A 19,315-nucleotide genomic window follows, 5' to 3' on the forward strand; every position below is an offset into this window, starting at 1 on the left:
TACTCAGGTTCCTCGGCAGAACTAAGGAGGGGACCACCATAGACGGTTTATTCTGATCCAACGAGTAGATGGATCGATTGTGGCTTGAAGTCTCAATCGATAGAAAAACACTGTGATCATTTGTTTTGGTTCATTTTATCAGAGTTCTCCACTTCTACTACCTCCACGTTCTCATTCGAGGAAAGTAGGAACATAGTTCAATAAATAGAGCCAAAAAAACTCAATCCTCGAAAACACTCAAAGAAGACCGACAACTTTACCAATGCATGAGGTCCACCTGACGACATAATTTGAGTGGAGTGAGGTGCATCTTATTTGTGGCCAAGGAACCCGTTGGTGCCTTTTGTGTAATTGTGGTAGTGGCAAAAACGTGACGCTCGTGCGTGGTAGTGGCAGCATGTGAACCTCACACACAGGTCAGATGGTGGCAATTATTGGCTATTTTTGTAGATTGGCGGAGAGTTTTTTTGTGTTGCACGAATCATCTTTAGGTGGCTGGAGGGCAATAGATCAAGCATTTCCCAGACTAATAGAGGAAAAAGTAAAGAAAAATAAGCAAAAAACAGTACCTTAGAGTAGGAGAGAAGGATAGGCGAAATATAGGTTATGACTTTTGGTTTTTCTAGTGAAAAAGGGGAGGAGATTTTTAGAGGGAATGGAGTTTTTATTTTTCAAATGGATGTTTATTAGTCTCCCCTGGACACCTTGACAATGCAAGTCTCGCACCCCTCAACATCTAAAAATTTAGGTGTACTCTCATTGATCACTGAAATGGCAACAGACTAGCAAGTACAAGCCGACTCTTCAAATCTTATCAGTGCCAGGACCGTTGATGTGAATTGATGGCTGGCAGCCGTGGGTGAGGGATTAGAGCCCTCCAACTCGTACTCCTAGACACCATAAATAGACGAAAATAATAGACTGAAACACACACACACACATTAGTGCGGTTCTCATCATTACGTATTTACCTCTCCACAACCACATGCTCATTTTCGACTCTTCCTCCTTTTCTATACTCGATTTGTGGTGGCTCATGCATGGAACCCGTAATACTAGTCTTGGCACCATCAACAAAGGCATCATGCCTTTGCCCATTGGGATGTGGCCCATGGCCATTCCCCTCAACAAGTTTTCTTTCGAGCCTCTCTATGCTCGCATTTGTTTCTCTCCTCATAGCTTCCATGGATTGTCGATTTTCTTCACTCTCTTGGCAAGTGGCGTTCAAGGCCATCCTTAACTCGGCCATAGTAATGGTGACCTCGTCAAGGACATTGGTGAGCCTTGTGGTGTGCCCTTCCAAGATCTCAAGGCGTTCCCGATTGGAACCACTTTGCCCCTCAGCTTCTAACATGCCTTCGTGCATGATGCTTCAATTCTTGCAACTTGCAACTATGCTTGCAACTGAAAATTCAGCACACTCACCTTGCAAACTGAGCTTGCAAACTGAGGCCTCTTCACACGGCAACTTGGATAGCAACACGACTTGCTTGGACGCTTGTTAAAGGCTTCACAAGTCCAACCTTGTGTCCCCCACCTTCAAGAATGGTCAACCCCTCTTGCACAAGCTTGTCCAACCATGAATCCCCCACCTTCAAGGGTGGTCGATCCCTACAAGCCTAACTACTCCATCCTCTACCTCAACCTCCAAACTTCAGTTCACAACACAATAACAAAACAAAATGGAATACAACAGGGATTCCCCAATCCAATCACAAGTTTAAGTTATAGCGTTGATTACCTCGAAAAGAAGTGAGCACTTCTCTAGCACACCAAGCAAGATGGCACTCCAAATGAAAGCACAAATTAATGTTTGGAACCTCGGTATAGTCTCCAAACACTAAGGTTCACAAGCTCGCCTTGTTCTTGTGATGACCGAATGTGCCTTGCCAACTTGCTTGGCCTTGAACGTATATGGCAATGGAGGGTCCCTAAGTTGATGAAGGTATGATGTTTAGTGACGGAATTGATGGTGGTGATGTAGTAGGGTTGATCTAAATGTATGTGGTGCAAAGTGGCACGGCTTGGAGATTGATCTTGAAGGTGGCACCGATTGGAAGAGGGCTACGGTTGGATGATGGAAGTGAGGTTAGGGTTTCGGTGGGGCCTAGGAAATTACGAGTTTGGGCAAAGGGAAACTAGGGTTGGCATGTTTGGTGGTTTGGATAGGGTTTGTAAAGATGACAAGATGGATGTCAAGATCTCTAAATTGTAGGAACCAATTTGGGAACTTTGGGGTTTCAGTTTTGGCAATAGAAGAAGGTCTTGGTTAACTTGAGAGATTTTAGGAATAGAGAGATTTAAGGAATGGATGTTGCTAGGGAAATTCCTAAAATGGATGTATTGGATATGGAGATGGGTCAAGGATTCCTAAAATGTAGGAATTACCTTATAGGACTCTTTGTGGTTTCAACTAGGGTTATTGTGGATGGAAGAAGGCTAAACTTGGGAATGGTAATTACGGGAATATGGCCTTGGCATGGGAAAGGATTAAAATGTGTTTGTGTAATGGAAAACACAAGAAAATGGTATGAACATTCAAGACAAATAATGAATAACAATGGAAGATATGAAGATTGAATGGAAAATACTTCAAAGATTGGATAAATGGAATCAACACCTATTCACGAATTGCACCCAAGAAGGCCAAGTGTAATAGCACTGCAATGACCTCAAGAACAATCAAAACCATCCATAATGGAAAATTGTCAAAATATACAAATGAAATGACTAAGGGCAGGTTTGGTACATCAACCAAAACATAAAATTCTCATATCATTTCATCTCATCATTACACTTTTTTCAAATTTCCATACAAAATATTATAAACAATTCAACTTTTTAAAATCCCAATACACTTTTTTCAAATCCCAAAACAATAATAATATTAAAACTTAATATTTTAAACTTCAAAACAAAACACAAAATTCTCATCTCACTCCCCAAACCTACCCTAAGTGTCTTATTTAAAGCAAAAACATAGTAGGAAACCCTAAAGTGATTCCTTGTAAACTAGGCCTTGGATGGGCCCCACGTTGGCCCTTGGCATGCATTGGCCCATGGTGGGCTCGGTTGGCCCATGGTAATGGGCCATGGCCTGGTTGGCTTGGCTGGAGCGGGGGCTAGCATGGAACTGCCCAAGCAGGAGCTTGGGCATTGGCCTGTTGCTACTGCTGCAGCATGGCATGGCCCAGGCAAGGGCCTGGGCATTGGCACAGTCTGGGTTGTGTTGTTGCTACTAATGCTAGCATGACATGGCCCAGGCAGGGGCTTGGGCGTTGGCATGGCCTGGTGCTGCGCACACGCGTTGGGAATGCGCGGGCTATGCGGCGTGGCCCAGGCAGCGGCGTGCGCATGGGCTACACGTTGGGCGTGTGCAAGGGTGTGTGCGCTGGACTGCGCACAACCACTAACCTCGCTGGGCATCTCGTACGTGTCAAGGCATGAGCCATGACATGCATGTGGGTCTGTCAGGGGGCTATCTTGGTGTGTCAATGACATGGTCAGGACATGGGCAGCTTGGCCATAGGCCACTTTTCTTGGGGTTTTGACACGTTGGCAACACGTGAGCCTCACACACTGGTCAGATGGTGGCAATTCTTGGCTATTTTTGTAGATTGGCAGAGTTTTTTTGTGTTGCATGAATCATCTTTAGGTGGTTGGAGGGCAATAGATCAAGCATTTTCCAATCTAATAGAGGAAAAAACAAAGAAAAATAAGCAAAAAACAGTACCTTAGTAGGAGAGAAGGATAGGCAAAATATAGATTGAGACTTGTGGTTTTTCTAGTGAAAAGCGGGAGGAGATTTTTAGAGGGAATGGAGTTTTTATTTTTCAAATAGACGTTTATTAGTCTTCCTTGGACGCCTTACAATGCAAGTCTCGCACCCCTCAACATCTAAAAATTTAGGTGAACTCTCATTGATCACTAAAATGGAAACAGACCAATAAGTACAAGCTGACTCTTGAAATCTTATTAGTGCCAGGACCGTTGATGTGAATTGATGGCTGGCAGCCGTGGGTGAGGGATTAGAGCCCTCCAACTCGTACTCCTAGACACCATAAATAAACGAAAATAATAGACTGAAACACACACACACTCCCTCTCTCTCCTCTCTTGAGAGGTAATATTAAGCGACATTCTAGTCTTTACTACATAGAGCACTCTACTACCAAGGAGGAATACTTGCTAAGATTGCATTTGAGGTACTTGTGCAACATTTATCTTCCGCTGTGCATGATCTATGAACTCTACAGTCGATTCCTTAGAATGTCGAGGATTACAGGGAAAAAAAAAAAAAAAACCCAAGATTCTAAAAAAACCAAGAAGTAAGCGAATGGATTCTAAAAAAAAATTCGACCAAAACAACATTTGAGACAATGCATCAGCAGCTATACCGCTGAAATTTATTGAGCTTGAACTTTCATTCCGTAGCTTTCTTCCGGTCTTCAATTATACAGAATTTACACGAATGACACCACAACATAAAAAATAAGAACCACCATCTTAATCTCAAATAAAGAAAGGAAATTTTCTGTATAAAAAATATAATATGCTACCTTTTCATAACCTTTTCACAATTAATATTGTAAAAATACCTTCCAATCATAGATTTTCACATCAAAACTCGAATCTGCCTCTAACGATTGCCTCAGTTCCTTGGCACAGTCAGCATCCTTGGCAAGTAACAATGCAAAACCTCCACCACCAGCACCCACAAGCTTGTAGCCACTACAATACGGGTCAGCAAATGAAAAGAGCCTGTCGACAAACTCGTTGCTGCAGTGAGGATCAAGTTCCTGATGCAACCTCCAAGCCTCCAACATTATTTCACCCATCTCATTAATTTCACAGTTCATTAACGCTTCCCTCCCAATCTTTGCCAGTTCCGCAAGACGCTTGATACTGGATACAAGAAGGTTATCTCGTTGAAGATATCTAGTTACCACCTTGTGCAAAACTTGGTGTGCAAGTCGAACCTGCAAGACATGTGCAGCATATAATCCAGTTAACAAAAAATCTCAAACATGGACCTAGTCAAACCTGCAAGACATTCACAGCATATAATATAGTTAACAAAAAAAAAATCTCAAGCATGGACCTAGTATAAAATTTTTTTTAGAGAATTATGTTTTAAGCTTTTGTAATTTCTCGAAGTCCAATTTGAAATATTGACAATAAATATATTGTCAGGTATTACATATCAACATTAAAAAAGGAGAGGTTCTCACATCTCTCTAAAAACAAAGCCCTCCCAAAACCAGTTCCAGCCGCAGGGGGGAGCTCCCCCCTCCCTTCCCTCCGTTTTTTTCTCTTTCTTTCTTTTCCTTGGGGTTTTTTTGTTTTTTAGTCCAAATAGGGGAGAGAAGTCAGATACGAGCTTCTCCAGTGACAAACTTCAAACACGCGCCCCACCGGGGGGAATCCTCACCCGTCGATCTTGCAGTCGACCAGATTGGGCGCCAATCGGAGCAGCGCGTTGCACCCACACTCGCCACCGCAAATCTTCTTCCGTTGATGCCACGCGCGGCAGCTCAGGGTTCAGCGACCCTGGCACCTTCGAGATCGACCGATCGGCTTCCTCCTAGGACACGCCACGACAGTTTCCGTTTTCCAGTGTTTTTCGGTTTCTCTGTTGTGTGTTTTTGTGTCTGTATTTTGGTCGTTGTTTGTGTAAGAAAATAATTGAAATAGGCTATTTGGACTTTTTGTCCATAGCAGTGTTGGTTCCTGCCTCCTCCGTTTGGAAGGATGGGTGTGTTGTTCACTTCTCCTCCTTTGGGAGGATGGAGTTTGGAATCTTTGGATGCGGGTTGTTTTTCCTTTGTTTTATACAGATAATGATATTCTCTTTTTTGAGAATTTCTTGAAGTTTAGACAATGTCCATCGCAAAGATATTTGTGTACAGGAAAACTTACAACAGATGTTAGTTTTGGCTTGTAACTTGAGTCACAGACGTACTTCCCTTATGGAATGAAATGAAGTCTATTTCTTATAAAAAAAAATATTAAAAAGGGAAAAAAAAAAGGATGACAAAGTGCATTAATTACTTCCCACTCAAGTAATGTGTATTAACAATCACAGTCACAGAAGCCTCCGATCAAGAAACTCAAACCTCAATATGTTTGCAACGTTCTTCAAAAACTTGTCTGTCATTTCTTTCTTTATATTTTTGTCAATTCAAATAAAAAAGAAGATTTGAGATATAGTTATAAAAGTAATTGCCAAAAGAAACTATCAATGCTTTAAATGCACTTCATTCAGGCTCCAACCATGCAGATCAAGCCCTTATCTTGATTACTTGGCTAAGTGACAAAGAAAAGTTCAGTTTTGCAAAGGACTGGCTGCATAATAGCATGATGACCATTTGTGTCAAAGTCAACCATACCACCATTGTCTGTTGCTGTAACTAGGGATCTTGATTTGCAAAGTTTTCTACACATAGAAGATATTACAGCAGTTGCCGACCTAAAATAAGGATCCTGCACGATATTATTGACCCTTGGGGACCTAAAAGTAGAGATCCTAATTGATAGCGTTGACCCATGATTGGACCTTGATTCATGTATCTTTCCAGGAAGAACGCTATTTAAGGGAATAGCTCTCATAATAAGGGCATCCGGAATTTCCAGAAAATCTTGTCTTTTTTGACAGCATGCTTTTGATCAAGGTAAACCGGCTACACTTACACAAGTAAACTTGCTTCCATCCAGCCAATCGATGCTCCATCTTTTCAAGAATACCATCCCAAACTGGTTTGGCTTTGAAGTGTTAAGGAAGACCGAGATATGTTATAGGCAAGGAAGAAACCTTGTGTCAAAGAATACTCATTAAACTATTCACATTCTGAATATTACCTACTGGAAGAAATTCAGACTAAGCCAAATTAATTTTCAACCAGAGACTGCTTCAAAACATAGGAGTAGACAATGCAGATGACAGAGGTGATCTAGGTTTGCTTCACAAAAAAAGCAGCAGCAAAGTTTCACCCACAAACAGAAAATGAGATATACTAATTTCGTCACCTATCCTGTATCCCAGAAAAATTGCCAATAAAAAACTCTCATTCACTGTAGCAAACATCATTTTACTTAAGGCCTCCATCATTACGAAAAGTAATAGAGACAGAGTTCCCGTGCCAAGCCACGAGAGCATTTGAAAACCTGTGGAAGTACCATTTAAGAACTCTGAAAACCGCAATGAGGCAACACAATTAACCATCCAGCAAAATCATCTCTCTAAAGCCAAACCATGTACAGAAAAAGAAACTCCAATTCACATGATGATAGGCCTTATCTGTATCGACTTTACAAAGTACACTACGCTATCCTATTTCAACTTGCAGCTGAGACATTCGTTGATGATGAGGACCAAATCTAGAATTTGACTTCTTCTAACAAATGCATTTTGATTTTTAGAAATAACCTTCTCCAATGTCACTTTCACTTGTTTTCTAGAACATTGGCAAGAACTTTGTAAACTCCACTCACAAGACAAACAGGTAAGAAATCCTTGATATCAACAGCCCCTGATTTCTTTGGAATAACTGTAACAAACATCGCATTAAGACTTTTTTCAAAATAGCCTTTAGCATGGAAATCATGGAAAAAATTCAGTCTTCTTTGACTACATCCCAACAAGCTTGGAAGAACGCCATGAAGTAACCATCTGGGGCCAATGTTTACGACCATTAAATGCTTTCACTACTTCCAACACCCCACTCTCCTCCAGTGGTCTCGCCAATTAAATAGCCTCGGTGTCATATAGGGAATTGAAAGAAAGTTTATCCATCTTAGTCCTCCTATTGAACTGCTCAATATATAGACTCTGATAGAAGCGGACAATATGATTGCTAATCTCGGGAAGATTGGAAGAAGTTTTTTTTTCTGTCAACGATGAAAGAATCAATAGTATTCTCCCTTCTACTCGAGTTAGCCACATAGCGGTAACTTTGTCTACTTGTCACTCGCTCTCTCAGCCACAAAGCTCACACATTTTGTCTCCAACTCACCTCTTCCATGAGACTTCATCACCCAATGCTATATCTTCTTTGATATCGTCCAAACCCTGTAATTGTTCAAGATTCAGCCTTCTGTCTTTCAACACCGCTGAACACCTCTTTATTCAAACACTTCAATAAGCTCTTAAGGATTTGAGTTTTTGCACCAGAATAAAAATTGGGGAGCCTTGAATGCGATAAAATTTGTTTCACCTTCTGCACAACACCTTTTGATTTTAACAACATATTCTCAAACTTAAACTACCGTTTACCGCCTCAGAAGTCTTCACAATTTGTAAGAATAGGAAAATGATCTGAACAAAACCTTGAAAGCCTCTTTTTGGGATACTCCAATAACTTCTGCCTCCCATCCAAAGAGATGAGAAATCTGTATATTCTAGACCAAGAAGGGGGTATCTCGATTGTTTGACCATGTAAGTTACCAGTTCCCAAGTGGAAGATCAATGAGATTCTGCTCAAATAAAATCTGAAAACTCCACCACAGATGGACAATAATGTGCATCACTTGATCTACCATTCAGAAGAGGTTGACACTAAAGTCTACCCCAATTCATCCCATAAGACTCTTCCAGCAAAAATCCAAGCTTAGACCATAAACACCAGCAAAAGCCCATGTTAAATGATCTTCTGCATTTCGAAATTCAAACCTCAGACCATAAAAACAGCAAAAGGGATACACGAAACAGGTTTATAACCAACATAATGGTGCTTGAAGATTTCCCTTGGAACTTGATACTACCAACTACACACGAGGCAGCCTGGCCACTCAAGAATGGTCTTATTTCTCTGTAGAACAATATATTATAATATTGTGCACACAAAACTTGAGCTTTCCTCCTCATCTTCTATACCTTTGTACATAATCTTTTTAATGACCCTTCTCCACCCCTTGCCGCTGCTCCACAGTAAAGTTGAAACCAACTTTTGAGCATGAAAGGCATTGTCCACGTGTCCCTAGATGGGCCACTTTCAGAATCTCATTTCTACCCCTACCTCAAGCGTTGCGAGGAAAGCACAAGCCACATCTAGGCTTAAACTCCAAATGGACTGATCATTGATACAATTTCAAGTCCCTTAGAATCATTAAAAATTTTAAAAACTTCTCCCTCCTAAGCAATATAGGTCCCATTAAACATCCTCCTATACTCAATTTGGGGTATCACAGCCTTGTTCTTAAATCCCTAACGTCCTTCTAAGGCCATTCCATTGTAACTTGTAGGTGTCACAACTCATGTCCCACACTTTTGGCTAGGGATTGACCCTATAACATTTGTAATGATCCAAGGAAAGTCTATGCACATCTAAGCTTATACTCCAAAAGGACAGATCAATGTTAAACAAAAATTCTAATGGAACCTCTCTCCCCTAAGCTATGTGGGATCCCATTCACTATCCTCTTATACATGATCCAAAGTTTTAAATTGTAACACAAGCTCACTGCAAAGTCATCTCGTCCCTAGAAGCTCTAGATCAACGTGGATGTTCTCTTAATGGTTATTTATTTCCACCTACATGTTCATTTACTACATTGTCCTCAGTTTTTACACCTAGTTATACCCATGCAAAAAATAAGAGTATTGTAAGAGGAACTAAATGCCCCATGGGAAATCATTCCTTGCCATTTCTAGTGCCCATTGGTTGTAAAGGGATTTATTTCTTATGTTAAGCAATAATCTGAAGGCTCCTTGGAACCTTATGAAGCAGAAGTTGTGACTCTTGGCAACCACCACGAATATGGCCTTAACTATGACGAGACATATGCTCCTAGGGCCAAAATGACAACAGATCATGTAATTCTAGCAGTTGCAGCTTCACAGGCTTGGCCTCTCCATTAACTGGATATGAAGAATGCATCCATCCATATATTGAGGCCTCAAAGAAGAGATTTGCACGGATCTTCTCTTGGTGTATTAGACTCTTCCAATAATAATGTAGGTGAATTAAAAACAATCGTTCTGTGGGTTAAAACAAGCACCTCAGGCTTGGCCTTGGTTTGAAATTTTCCAACAAACATGTAAGCTTCAACATTCCTTAGCCAATATGATTCTTCAATATTGCTTCACTGGAGTATTGTTGTCCTATCATCTATATGGATCATATAATTATCACTGGCACTGATTCTGCTTTGATTGACCAAATTTCAAAGTCTTTGCATACCTCCTTTCATATGAACATATTGTTTGGGTCTAGAATTGCAGAGATCTACTGAAGGTCTCATCCTAAATCAACACAAGCATGTTAAAGGCCTTATTTTCTCGGCTCGATGATAATGTTCTACCCCTGCTGATACGCCTTTGGAGGTTAACGTTACATATTTACAAGATGAAGACGATCGTTTTCCCAATTCTACATTGTATCAAAAACTTTTTTGTACTCTTTCATTATTACTCGGCCTGGCATTTTGTATGCTTTCACCAAGTGTCTTGTTCTTGGCATCTTCACATATCTGCTCTTTGTCAAATCATTGGAAATCTTGTTCTCATGCACATGAATTAGTCTTTACTACCAGATCTCTTAAGCTTGTTGCCTCTAATGATGCCAATTGGGTTGAATGTTCAGATATTCGCCATTCTATGATTACTTGGTACATGTATCTCAGTTATAGTTTAACTTCATGGAAGAGTAAGAAAAAACAAGAATGGTTCTCTAAATCTTCCAGAAAAAATATGGTGCAATGTCATCATTTTGCTCTGCTATTATCTAGTTGAATGGCTTGCTTTTTGTACTAAGATTTTCCCAACCCCTTCCCATTTATCTACATTCTGATAATACTTGATCACATATTTACCAAAGCTTGAACTCCACAAGGACAACAATTTTCATGAACAATTTGAGAGGGGTGCTAAAGTCAGCCTATAGGGATCTTGACTTGTAATATTCTTTCTATGATTTGGGAAAAGAAATTATAGCAATAGTATTCCTACAATAACAATATTAATTGATATGTTGACCCTATAATTGGAGACCTAAGAAAGAAATCCTACTGGATATTCTTGATTCATGATTGGGACCTAGATTGGTGTAATTTCCTTCATAGGATTCTATTTAAAGGGGATATTTCCCGAATGGGGACATCAAGAATTTCCCGAACTCTCTTTTGTCTTTGTTTTGACATTGAGGGGTCAATCCAACATCTAACTATAGTGGAAAGGCAGAACAAGAGCACTTGATGGGTGGATTTTAGAATCTTATAATGTTAGATCCATCTATTTATAGTCAAGTGCATGAAGACTAAGCCACTCTTGACATATAGTACTTAACTGAGCACATATAAAAAGCAGGGTTCCAGTTGAAAAATACAGTTTATACAAAAATACTGTATAAAAAAAACTCCTTACAAATATCTTTTACTTAAAAAAAAAAAAAAAAGTTTATACATAAAACTCCTTTGAAAGTCATTTTGTGGAAATTAGATTTAAATGTAGAATACTTACTTGGCCAGTAAATATCACAAGCAAGCGTTGCTGCAACTCTAGAATCAACTGAGGAGAAGCTTGGAGGGGGATGACTTGAAGCCGCAATGGAATTCCAGGAAAACTTGCTGTAAATTTTATTCCAGGGTATAGACCTCCAATTTGATCTTGCCAGCCACCTCCTGTTCCCATTAGCTGCTCTAATACCAAAACAAGTCTGGCAACATTTTCATTATTTTCATCTCCTTTAGTTATCTGGAGAAGCCCTTTCACAACAGCGGCAGCTAAGATGCTAGAAGTACCCAAGCCACTTCCACGAGGGACATTGGCCCATGTCCTGATTAGCAAACCAATAGACTCAAGGCTGTTATCATGAACAATTCCAGTCACAAGCAATGCAGATTTGACGAGCCGAAATGGATCATTGCTGTCAAATGGAGTTGCAATAGAGGTAACATCTTCAATATGTAACTGGTTTCCAGCATCATCACTAATCAATACTCCAGCTGTTTTTGTTGTCTCTATGATAGTGCCAATAGGAAGAGAACCTTCCAGATTTATTGCCATATTCAGAACACAACCAGCACGTTCTAAGCTCCATGGAGGGGTATCACTCCAACCCCCAACAAAATCTACACGAACAGGTAATTCAACTTTTACACTTCTAGGGTGGAAGAATCGATCAACACAGCCATCAAACTTGTTCTGATAAGTTGAAGCAGACATCTTGCTAGGGGACTCCAAGAGATATTCTGTTGATCACAAGGTAAGATATGTAAATCACTGGGTAAAAGAATTAAGAGTGTATATAAGTAATGCTAGATACAGTCGTATAGTGCGCAAGCGCCGGGCAATCCTTTTGAAAAAGAATGGGGTCCACTATTAAAAAATTAGTTTTTCAAAGGGATTGCACGGTAATTGCACACTCCACGACTACAAATATCATTTCTCTCCTAATAATAAACCTCTCTTGACAGGTAATTAAATATCAAAAGTACAAATATACTAGTATCTTATCGGAATGAAATAAATACTAATTGAGGAAGTAAACACAACTTTTATCATAGCTTATTTATTATTCAGTAATGTACTAATATTGCTCACTTTTGTTATTAACAGTTCATCCGCATTACCTATCCTTCGGTATAATTTCATATTATCTATGACATGGATATTTACTTCTACCTTTAAAACCATATTTTACTGCTGAAGCCGTTTCATCTGCAACTGCAGCCCATACCTTATGCTCCAACTCACATGCTTTGGCTTCGTCATTGCATGCTCGGAGCAGATCAACATGCACCTGGTATGCCCGACTCTTAGGAAGAATCTTAGAATTCTGCTCCTGAAGTTTGGGACACAGATCCAGAAAGTCCTTGCACATGTCAACCCCTGAAACATCATTTTGAAGAATCTCTTCACACAATTGAGATAAGTTACGTCCAAGCATGCCATAATTAATGCATGCTTTAGCAATTCCAGCTGCAAGATCGGCTTGATGATTACTAGAGCCTATACACAATTTTGTAAAGTCAATTGATCGATGCAACTCCTCCAAACTGACACGACGTGCATTTTTCCATAAGGGAAGCAGGTAGTTGGTTTTTTGGTCACTCAAGCCCATCAACCATAATGCCAATGTAAGCATTTCAAAGTAAGGAAGAATGGCAAATATGTTTGCATTCCATAAGCATTTGTCCTGCATAACTGTTGAGCTCCACAGGTCAGTTTCCTGAATTCCTAGATCATGCAAAACCTTCTTCCATGGTCTCCCACAAAAAGTCCCATCACTAGAAAGTGAGTTTTTTGGGTTATCATGGAGACCACAATACACGATAACTCTTTCAATGCATCCTACTAGGGGAACTTCCCAAAGGCAATGGCGATCAGGAAGCATGAACCTAAATGAATCTTCCGCTGTCTTCCCATTGTCTCCTGGGACATTGATACCGACAACTATACATTGGGAACCAATTTGTACACCACTAAAAATGGATGAATCATATATAAGAGAATCTTCCCCAACTGACACCCCAGGTGCAATTTTGCTTGAAAGAACAACTGCAGATGCTGCTATGTCAGATACAGTTGTTGCTGGAATAGAACACAAGTGTCTTCGGTCAACAAGTCTGGAACTAGCCCCACTTAGGTGATCCAAAACTTCACTTGAGGTTCCAAAATGTAAGAACAACAAATCAACTGCAGAAACAAATAGAGAAATATCAAAATCAATATAGCTATCATATCAATGGTGACAATGGTGAGAACATTATTAAAATTTAGAAACTTGCATCAATGTTTAACATACAAGCAAAATAGCTAAACATCTTAGTCTTTCCCAATCCGCTGACCAGTTCTTGACCCAAAGGGCGCTGTTGCAACCACTCATGTTTTGCAGGTACCCATGCTGCCACCAAATCTTCATATAAACTCATCTGCAGAAAATATAAAGAATATATATTAAAGTACAAAATTCAACACTACGTCAAATTATAAACAATTACAGAACCTAAGTATTACAAAACTGAGTAAAGGATTTTACAATTAGAAGTTAGAAGTTATCCCAAAAAGTTGAAGAGATGATAGAAGCAGCATTGTGCTTTTGCGGTAAACTTTGTGTATAAAATAAGTGCAACTAATATATAGATACAGAGATGGATAACTATGACAATGCGAAATGAACAAACAATTATGAATTTTTGGAAAGTGGAGGTAGACAACACAATACAGATTTGGCTAGATGGTTTTGGTCTAGATTGATGAGGATAATTAACTTCAAAAGTAAGAAGCATTGGGAGCAATCACAGGCACATCAATCTCCCCAACTAAAGCAGTGGTTAGAAACCTTAAATGCCTTCAAACTTAGTTGTCTGAGACATATCTGCAGAATCTTTAAGGGAAAGAAAACAGTACTGTAAAGATTAAAACAGAAGTCAATAACAATCGATGAAAAATGCAAAAACAGGCATCATAGAGGAAGACAGATGTGACAAAATAATCGAAACAGATAGTAAACGAACTTCACAAACAAGAGAAAGCATTAAACAATTTCAAACAACAGAGTTCCATTTTCCATGGGCATTTTTTCTTTCACTGCAACTAGAAAATCTGCAACTATAGTCTGTATGGTAACAATGAATTGAGGCATCTGGTTTACTTTTTGCACTTAAATTTAACTCATCACTATAGATCTCATACAAGAATAGACATGCATCCTGTGAGCACTTAAATGTGGTCCATAAAAAGAGACATCACAGGCAAACTTAAGCCAGCATTTCCTTTTATCTTATGTTTTTCCCTTTCCCTGAGAAGATACAAACAATACAAGGGAAATTTACTTATTTTCTTCCTGGTAAAAGTAGAAAATATTTAATGGATAAAACATCAGTGCTTGCCTCTTTTCTGCTCTTAAGAAGCTCCAAAATCAGTGGTTCACAGGAACATGAAAGCTTAACAAGCTCCACCCACGCTTGACCTCTAGCAGCTATTATGCCAGTGTCAAGTAGTGTTCTACCATCATCTAGGATAGCGTTGTTCTTGACAAGCTCCTCTATGCTGGGTTTTTGTAAGAGATTATCAACTAAACTGACTGAATAACTTTTAGCCATGATTTCACCTTGAGATGCCACAATAACACCATGGTTAGAAGCAATATCTAGAGTGATTGGAACAGTTATGATGCAGGATGCGTCCTCTGGAAGTATCATGGTGGAGGCATCAAAACAAGGGAGAACATCTCCCGTCATAATAAATAATCCACCTGCAAATATAAAATTTTATAAATATACTGTAAGTAAATTTCAACGGCACTATAAAAGATGCTATTTTTTTAAAGCAAATAACACTCCGAGCATGTAAACAATGTACTTTTTGGATACGTAACATGCACAGTCAATCAGCTTAGCAAAGATGAGACTAATAATAACATCAAATGTTATGATTAATCATTAATATGAAACTAATACTGACGAAACTATTCAATAATATGTTTGTATTCTTGATCATATACATGCACATACACATAATATATGTTTGTATGCGTAGGAGAGTCAGGCTTAAGTAATGGATTTTGTGGAAACAATAACACCAAGTTTGACTCAGATGTCATAGACAGAACAAATAACCTTCATTTTTAAAGGCTTGTCTTGCACACGAAGCAATGGCAAGTACATGCTCAAAAAGCAGCGGAACTGGCCCATCAGGGTCATCTGCTCCCATATATGGAAGCGGCAGGAAAACTTTTCCCATAGGATTTGCCCATGGTACCCTTTTAGAGTCACCTCCAGCATGAAGCAATAGTATATGCCTTTTGGCCAAGAAGCTAACCATTGGCATATGAGAAGCGGCGTTGTTTGTACTGTTACTGTCTGCGGTTGCCACCTGCTGATCATAAGCATCCTATCAAAGCAAGCAGCTGAAAAACAATTACCAAAATGGCAACCAAGATTCCTATGTTTTTCATTTCCCATTCCCTTCCACATACCCAAAAGAAAATTTTAGATTCTTCGGTAATACAACAGCACAAAATAGAACCAGAAAAAAATAGATTTCCTTTAATTCCTAACATGGAAAAAATAACATAAACATCACAAGCTTACACATTTAGGGTCCATTTGGCAACACAACTCAAGTATTCTCAAATATTACTTTTCCAAACATCACTCAAAGACAAAACACTTTTCAATTTCAAATCTTCAACTTTTTCATCTAATCAATACAACTTTTCCAAATTCCCAAACAAAACACAAAAAAAATAATACTACTTTTTCAAATTTCAAAATAAAAATAATACTAAAAAATTATATTCAAACAATTTTTTAACTTTATAATATTTTTATTCAACTTTTTCTCTCATTTCCCAAAACCCAATAAAAATATCTTAACTTAAACAATTTTATTACTATTCACAGATATATTGAGATATTCTAAGCGTCCAAATGGGCCCTTAAGCACCATTGCTTCTTCCTCGAAAATCACCATAAAAATTACTTCAGCATTTTGATTAATAATTTTATCACCTAGAATGGATGAAATACATAAATTATTGTGGAGTATTGACAGCTATATGATATTATGAACTACCACTATTTCACAGTTCCTTTTTCTCACCACGCGGTCCACGCTAATGTGAGCTAAATTAAAAAATAAACACACATTATGAAAATGAAGCAATACAATCTCCACTGAGCATTCATAGGCGCGCACCTTTACAAAACAACATCAAATGGACCCCCAAAGAAAACTGAAAAAATGGAGAGAAAATGAAATTTAAGTGTTTCTTGGGGCATTTCAATATTAAACAAGCTATAGGAACAAAATCAGATCAATGGGAGCCACAAAATGAACTATACTATAAATTTGTAGTGAACTAACTACCTCCGGGTCAAGATGGAGGCCGAGTTTGTGGTAATGCGCAGCAAGCGCATGAATGGCGTGGAGAGTGGCCGCTCCAGAGCCGATCCGCTGGCCATTCGGGTCTGGCACGGCGAGAGTGATGGTGGAAGCGGAAATACGGCCAATGCGCTTGGCGCGGCTGAGCTGCCAATCGTAGAGTTGGGCTTGCTGAGGACTGGCGGCCGTAAGCACGATGGCATCCCAGGTGGGAACCCTATCGGGGTGTCTGACCGACAGCCTCAAACGGTACCAGGATTTTCTGAGCACCGCGGCAAGGTCAGCTTTCCTCCGATTCGGCCTCTGTTTGGTCGGCGAGAATCGTTTGTCTGAAGGGGTCTCCATCTCCTTCAGGTTTTTGTTATTAAGAAAGTGTGGGAAAATTGGAGAGTTTTTCTCTGCGATGAGTCAATGAGTGAGCAGTGAGACATGAGGAAGAAATAGAAGACAGCAAAGACAGAGCAAAGACATGGATCTACCCAACTTTTTTTAACTGACAACAGTTTCTCCAGCCTTATATTATTATTATTTATTTAATTTATAAAACGTTCATTTTATGTTATTATTATAATTTTTTTAAATTATTATATAAAATATAATAAATAATTTAATTTTTTTAAATTTTACAATAATAATAATATTAAAAAATAATATTTTATTTAACTTTTAACTTTCATCTAAAATTATTTCATTTTATCTCATTTCAATATCCAAATCAATATAATAAATATATTGGTTACCGATATTGGATATTAATTCGGAATCTGAATATATATAACGGTATACACATCCAAATAAGAGTAATTATAAAATCTAAATGAATAATTCTATACATCAGCTACTGTTTATTCTCACACTTCATATTTATAAATTTTTTTTAAATAAGATGTAAGGATATTTATTATAAAATGTGGAAATATTTTTCGTGAAATATGAAATAATGAATAACAAAATTTTTTCAATCTAAATATCCGGATGGTCCGGATGAATCCAGCTTTTCAAATTCCAAACCAAATGGACAAAAAAAAAAAACCAGCCCCAATTAGGGGGGTTCATCCGGGTTCCAACCCGGGAACCTGGGTATACCCGTCCAGGGACCCAGGTTTCAAACCCGGGCCGGAACCCAGACTGGGTCGGTCTGGGTCAGACCTAGGCCGGAACCCAGGTAAATCCAGGTTTTCCGAAACCCGGATTCCGGGTTCCGGGTTGAAGCCGGATTTATTTATTTATTTATTTATTACACAAAAGCTTTTTTATTATTAATTGGACTTCAAATATTTTGATATTTTATCTCCATTTAGAATTTCAAATCATATTCTCAATACAACATAAGCCTATAATATAACATGAGCATATAAACAATTAATTAAACTTTTTAACTAAATACATGTAAAATAAAAAAATCAATATTCATCATGTAAAATGCATGCGACATACAAGATGCAATCAACTACATATTACATTGTTTGAACTAATTTGTTAAGAATATTACAAAACACATACATTACTTTAATTAAACTCTAATACATAACAAATTATTTACAAAAAATCAGAAATTTTTCCAGCATTACTTTTCAGTGCCACAACATAGGCAGCACCATTTTGGCAAACAGTTGCAGGTTTTGCTAGGGGGCTTCTTCTTGGCAGGAGCATCAAATCTATTAAGTGCTTGCCTTCTAAAAACACATCCAGTCCCAACATATATGGGTCCTTGTAAACCATCTAAGCCTTTCATGTTGATCTGCTTTCGATGGAGAAGTTAGACTTTGCAATAACAAAGAAGTGCATAAAAATATATAGTTAAACAAATAGATAGATGGATGGATACAACACACAAATAAGAAAAGTACACATACATCAAACCTTCTTTCCCAATGTGGGGTCCCGGTCCATCATGAAACACATGGCTTCTCTAAGTGCCTTGCTATTGTTAATATAATGATCGCAATCAACGTTCAGAAGATAAGGAGCATTTGAGAAAACTCATTATCATAGACATCAGCCTTACCAGAGCAGTCATGGCCCCAGCCTTCTTGTGATGTTCAAACCCAGGTCTCTTTTCAAGGGAAACATAAATCAGACGAGGTTAACTCATTTCCTACCACATCACAAACATCACTATGGCCGAGGAACACCTGCAGAAATGAGATTTCATATTAAGTGGTACCCCAGATATAAAATCTTCCAATTGCATAATCAAGCACTGAAAAGTCATACATTGCTTTAATTAAACTCTAATACACAACAAATTATGCAAAAAATCAGAAACTACATATTACATTGTTTATTGGGATGATTCATTTAAGAAACTACATAATATTTTAAGAAAGTAAGATTATGCAAGAAGAAAACACTTACTCTAGAATTTTTTTAGCATGAATGGGAAGAGAGACTCACAGCAGCCTCTGTTAAAGATGAAGCTACATAATCATCTAAGAAAATATTAAAAATGAGTTAGATAGATAATAAACCGAGATAGATAGATATTAA

The 19,315-nt window shown here is 38.5% G+C and overlaps 1 protein-coding gene across 3 annotated transcripts; it reads right to left on the reverse strand.

Moving 5' to 3' along the window:
• Positions 1–4,370: 4,370 nt before the first annotated feature.
• Positions 4,371–17,292, reverse strand: LOC109010378 (bifunctional fucokinase/fucose pyrophosphorylase). Of its 3 annotated transcripts, none has more exons than XM_018991202.2 (7): positions 16,811–17,292; positions 15,559–15,814; positions 14,830–15,194; positions 13,743–13,869; positions 12,620–13,633; positions 11,456–12,186; positions 4,371–4,979 (listed from the first exon to the last, which is right to left on the reverse strand). In XM_018991202.2, the coding sequence occupies exons 1-7, from the start codon at positions 17,168–17,170 to the stop codon at positions 4,581–4,583; spliced, it is 3,252 nt and encodes a 1,083-aa protein (XP_018846747.1). In that variant the 5' UTR covers positions 17,171–17,292; the 3' UTR covers positions 4,371–4,580. The 3 variants fall into 3 exon arrangements, with proteins under 3 accessions (XP_018846747.1, XP_018846746.1, XP_018846745.1); XM_018991201.2 differs by having other exon boundaries at positions 15,559–15,817; XM_018991200.2 differs by having other exon boundaries at positions 15,559–15,832.
• Between the last annotated feature and the right edge of the window lie 2,023 nt (positions 17,293–19,315).

The sequence above is a fragment of the Juglans regia genome, chromosome 12, assembly GCF_001411555.2.
Source record: "Juglans regia cultivar Chandler chromosome 12, Walnut 2.0, whole genome shotgun sequence".
Taxonomy (NCBI): domain Eukaryota; kingdom Viridiplantae; phylum Streptophyta; class Magnoliopsida; order Fagales; family Juglandaceae; genus Juglans; species Juglans regia.

Coding starts and splice junctions, on each gene's coding strand:
- LOC109010378 (XM_018991200.2), bottom strand. CDS start 17,170: ATGGAGACCCCTTCAGACAAACGATTCTCGCCGACCAAACAGAGGCCG. Junction 15,833..16,810: donor GCCTCCATCTTGACCCGGAG/GTAGTTAGTTCA, acceptor TTGCTTTGATAG/GATGCTTATGATCAGCAGGT. Junction 12,187..12,619: donor AGTAAAATATGGTTTTAAAG/GTAGAAGTAAAT, acceptor TGTGATCAACAG/AATATCTCTTGGAGTCCCCT.